The sequence below is a fragment of the Adiantum capillus-veneris genome, chromosome 4 (genome assembly GCF_014529385.1).
Source record: "Adiantum capillus-veneris isolate H3 chromosome 4, ASM1452938v2, whole genome shotgun sequence".
NCBI classification, from domain to species: domain Eukaryota; kingdom Viridiplantae; phylum Streptophyta; class Polypodiopsida; order Polypodiales; family Pteridaceae; genus Adiantum; species Adiantum capillus-veneris.
Genome location: NC_140934.1, coordinates 121128347 through 121133375, shown reverse-complemented (window position 1 = coordinate 121133375; position 5029 = coordinate 121128347). Strand labels below are relative to the sequence as shown.

General features: G+C 41.6%; 1 protein-coding gene across 1 annotated transcript; it reads right to left on the bottom strand.

The window, feature by feature from the left end:
* Positions 1–936: 936 nt before the first annotated feature.
* Positions 937–4388, bottom strand: LOC147459908 (uncharacterized). Its single transcript, XM_086511082.1, has 6 exons — positions 4160–4388; positions 3429–3999; positions 2824–3233; positions 2424–2522; positions 2122–2337; positions 937–1353 (listed from the first exon to the last, which is right to left on the bottom strand). Exons 1-6 carry the CDS (start codon positions 4309–4311, stop codon positions 1281–1283), a joined length of 1521 nt encoding a protein of 506 aa, XP_086367208.1. The 5' UTR covers positions 4312–4388; the 3' UTR covers positions 937–1280.
* Positions 4389–5029: the final 641 nt, after the last annotated feature.

Genomic DNA, 5029 nt, shown 5'->3' with positions numbered 1-5029 from the left:
TAGCCTATTATGATTGGTTCAAGAGAGCTTTGGGGTGTTGCAATCATCCTAAAGTGCGATAAGGAGTAATTTATAGGTGCTCCTATGATTATAGAGATAGATTATTACCTTTGCTTGGGATGATTATGAGTTGCTCTACTCCTAATATTGTAGTTCTTTGTAGTGGATTGCTTACTTAAAATCTTTGAATTTGAAATTTCATCATAATAAAAGTAAAGACAATCTTGTTGTTGACATGACATGCTATCGAGGGCTAGGTTACTCACAATTGCATGGAACTTTTAGATAACCTACAATTGAATCACCCTATCACAAACCAATAGTTGAGACATTTCTCTCCTTTGTTTTAGATGCTTCCACCAAAAACCATACTATAAGAAAGACCCATAGGCATTCTTTCGAGACCACTTGAATTCTTATTCTCTCCATCCTTCTTGCTCCTTCAACGTGCTCAAATACCACCCAATCAAGAGCCAATTTTCTTCGTAAATGTCTCTAGAAAATGAACAACTTCCCACATTTTGTATGCAATTGCCAAAATCAAGGATCAATATTAGTGGAAAAGGATGTGGTGCAATTTGTTGAGAAATGTATTCGAATGTAAAACATCAAGATGAATTCCATCCTACACACCCATTAACCATGCATTTCAAGTGGGTTGTTGATTTAATTACCATACCTATAGGTTTAAGGCATACGAGATACATTATGCTTGCCAAGGAGGATTGAACATATCGAGGTGAAGGAAGAGTTTTGAGGACCATAGCTACAAGTGCACCAATGCAAGTTCTTGCTTGATGATGTGATATGCAAATAGAGATGTGTTGGCAAGATTACTACCAATAGGGTGAATTGGATGCCAATGAAGCTAAAGAATTAATTGCTTGTATGGGTATCAAACTAGCCCATTCTATTGCATTTGATCCAAAAGGAACTGGTAAGAACAAAAGGGGACATCCTCCCATCATCAAAGCTTTGGCTAAAGCATACAAAGGTTAAATTCGTGCTTGGTCTTGATTATTGCCTTCTGGTCTACGTGCAAATCACACTATACATAGCATAGTTACAAGTTTTATGGCAACAAAGTTGATGTATTGAAGGTAATTTTTCGAGTGACATACTAACCACATAATACACATTCATGCGTTAAAAGTAGTACAACTTGAAAAACCTGGTCATTACAAGTACTACTACGGCCGGCCGCCGAAGGCGCCGGCCGCTCTCTCTCCCCCTCTCTCCCTCTTTCTCACGTGCAAAGGGGCTTTTTTTAGTTTTGGACTTTAGCCTTCAAGTTGCAGATTGCGACGTGTAAAGGGCTCCCCCTTCCGCCATATTATGTTAGTAGAATCTCTCCTAACAAAAGTAGAAAACAAGGATTTCATTTGCATAACATAATCAACATATTGCATTGGCATTTCAAAACAAAAAATTGAAAAACAAGGTGAAGATTCCCATTGGCAATTTAAAGGAAGATCTATCGACAAACTAAACAAAAAATGAAATCAATTATTCACATTAAAAGGCATGTCCAATCATTATTGGAAATAATAAAATGTCAAATGTTCGCCTACCTCTCCTTCTTTAAAGCTTCTTTTAGCAAAGCCAAAACCTCTCAAGGCTCTTAAATGCAGGGACCCATTAAGATATTAAACGGAGGGAATCACAAAAATGTGTATTGCCTTTCTCTTTTCTCCTCTATGGCGTGTTTGGACATGCTAAAAAGGAAAGGAAAAGGACTCAAGGAGGCTTTTAAATGAAAGGGCCCAATTACAACCTAAAATACCAAAGAAGAATTCAATCATACATTGCTTCACAGGCAAAATTCATATGTAGACCTAGCTCCCTTGTTCATTAGGGCTTGATCTAGAGAGCAAAAAACTACAGATTGTACCCATCTAAAAGTAGAGGGAGAGTCATTTGGTAGCCCTTGACATCACTATAGAATACAGAAATACAAGCTCCCCATTGTAAGATCACTGCTAAGAAGAAGTTACCGACAGCTATATTCTCCTATTTGAACTCCAAGCAGCAACTAAATGTGGGAGAAATTCACTACAAGTTAATATATGCACCTGTGCCATAGCCATGTTATACACCAAAGAGAGTGGCTTTTACCCTCACCTCACGTTCTCTCGCCACACGTAGATTTGGCCACCGGCCGTACATCCTGCAAGAATGCCACGCCTCATCGGATGTGCGGCCAATCGACAAGGAATCGATGTCATTAGAGGGCTGCTCAGCCAATGGCATTCAGCCTCATATTTTGTGGATATTAGGTCAATGGTTCTCTTCATGTTACCCACATAAATGTATTCATCATCCCAACCCCATATGGCCCTGCATACACACCACTTATATATTGAGTGACCAGAAACCTCTGAAACAAGAAATTTAGTCTATTGCAAGATGGCAAGACCTACTACCTGAATGTTGAAATCCATCTATTGTTCATGTTGGGATGTTGTACATATGTTGGGTTCTGTACAGAGGGCCATTTCATTATGGCAATAGTATTGTCATAACTGCAAAAACAGAAAATCAAAAATTCTGAGTGAAATCTCTCTCTCTCTCTCTCTCTCTCTCTCTCTCTCTCTCTCTCTCTCTCAAACCCAGCTACCCTGGTTCAAAACTTGTAGGCAACAAACACAATGATTTCCTCGAGAAAGTGACACATACAGAAATCAAACATTCCCCATGCATTTGATTCAACCCAATGAGCCCCCGCCCTTGCCCCATTTCTCTTCTCTCACTCTCTCATTAAAGTGACCTCCTCACATTAAACTACCTAGATCTTGCAAGGGTGATCAGTTACAAGATGGAAACCTGCAAGTGGCAATGCTATTTCCAGATGGAGAAAATTGAGCTGAATGTACTGCCTTTTGATGCTGAATCTGTCCTAGCATATCTTGATTCCTTTTCATCTTCCTGACATCCCATACACAGACATTCGTGTCTGTCGAAGATGAGACCATGAGCCAAGGAGACTGCATGCTCATATCAATGGTGTTGATCCTCCTCTGATGAATCTGCCCACAAGAAACAGGCACCTTCTCTCTGGTATCGAGCATCTTCAAAAACCCAAGGCCTTCACCTACATAGCTGCAATGAGGGCTGCCAGGGACTGAACATATTGCTGAGAGAACCTCATCATCCTCTAGTGTGAACATCAAATCAAACATGGAAGTATCTACATCAAGCCTCTTCACAGTTCCATCGTAACTGCAAGTTAAGACCTGGTGAAGACAGCAAGCTTGGTAGCATTAGATCTAGGAATTAATACCACGGCTTAAAACAGAGCATATGGCAAGTCTCTTCCAGAGTGTGGAAGTATCAATAACAAGTCTTAGCTTAGAAACAGTATCAATATCAAGTCTTAGCTTGGAAACAATTAAGGCACTTGAACAAACGACAGAAAGACAAGATCAAACCTTTGACGCGCTACACGGTTGCACTGCTATTCCTGAAATAGGCGACGTGTGTGGTTGGTACAAATGCACTCCATCACCATCACCGTCGTCGTCGTCCCATTCCACATCCCAAAACCCAAGATGCCCTCCCTTGTCACCAGCAACTACCAAAAGCTTATCATTCACAGGGAGAAACGCGACACTCATAATCCTCTCTGGAACTACCCTCGCTATGTCACTTGTCTGCAATGTAAATTCCCTTGGGTCCGTGCTGCCCTCCTGCAAATTTCTTCTCTTAGAGGGGGACAATTGCGACAAAGGAATGTGCTCATCCAGCTCCTGAAGCCGACTTATGAATCTCTCTGTAGACGAACCTTGAATACACACGGATGCGAGAGGGACAGGCCTTCTAGTGTTATCCAAAGTCGGAACTTTCTTGAGTGGCTCGGGAGTTGGGGGACTCTCTAATTTCTGTGCATCCTCACTAGTCCAAGAAATTCGAGAGCTCCGCAATCTCCTTGTGACTACTGGTTCTTCTCTCTCTCTCTGCCGCTTGTCTGCACTTCTCTTGTAGCCTTTCACTTCAGCTCTCCTGCCGTGGCAAGAAACAGATGAAGCTATTGACGAGCAAGATAACCAAGTGTTCGATCACATATATGCACAATCACGTGTGTGTGTGTGTGTGTGTGTGTGTGTGTGTGTGTGTGTGTGTGTGAGAGAGAGAGAGAGAGAGAGAGAGAGAGAGCACGCACTTGCTAACGGCATACTGAATATCTGCCTTAGCACTCTGAATGCCGAGAGCAGCAATCATGGCCTGGTTTCTCTTCACATTCTCGAGCCTCTGTTTCTCGTACTCTGTCAGAGCGACGGGAGAAGGGTCCCCTGCAGTAGAGGAGGAAGCCATGGCTACTCGCAACAAGCAAACAGACTAAAATGGAAGAAAATATCGGCTTTATTTTGTTGAGCCGGGACTTGGCGGGAACGTGAGCTGGTCCATTTCTCACCGCTCATCTCTATGCACACAAAATCACAAGGTGAACAATATTTATCAAAACTTGACGGGATGAAAAAGAAACAAAATGTTTTTCTTAAGTGATAAAGAGACAGTTAGAGCTCTTTATACTCTAAACTAACTTAATAATAGCTTAATAAGACAGAAGGGGGAGCCCTTTACAGGTGTCGAAATCTGTGACATGCAGGTTAAACTCCAAAGCTGAGAGAAGCCCTTGTGCACGCAAGAGAGAAAAAGAGAGAGAGCAATCGAAGACGGCCGGCCGTACTAGTGTCATGGATGTGTAGCTTGACGTCCATTGATCTCATTGGTCTCTACTACATAATTATCTTTAATTATCAACTATAGGCATAATTACGCTTGCCATCACTTGTATTATGCAAGAGCACATTTGTAATGCCTCTTTAAATTTGTATGTAATGCTTTCAACAGAACTACCCCTCTCGAGCCTACTGCGTTGGTACAACTTGTACATTCCTTCTAGATGCAGGCTTAGGTACTTACATCTAGAGAAAGAGACTCATATGTATTTTTTGAAAACCTCTTTCCCGTAGCTCTCTTGGCATAGACCAGCGTCAATGCAATTCAACAAACATTCCAACTAGGAATA

Excerpts from the sequence above, each read along its gene's own strand:
- LOC147459908 (XM_086511082.1), bottom strand. The coding sequence starts at position 4,311 with ATGGCTTCCTCCTCTACTGCAGGGGACCCTTCTCCCGTCGCTCTGACA. Across the intron at positions 3,234-3,428 it reads AACCGTGTAGCGCGTCAAAG|GTCTTAACTTGCAGTTACGA; the intron begins GTTTGATCTTGT and ends TGTCTTCACCAG. Across the intron at positions 2,523-2,823 it reads AATAGCATTGCCACTTGCAG|TTATGACAATACTATTGCCA; the intron begins GTTTCCATCTTG and ends CTGTTTTTGCAG.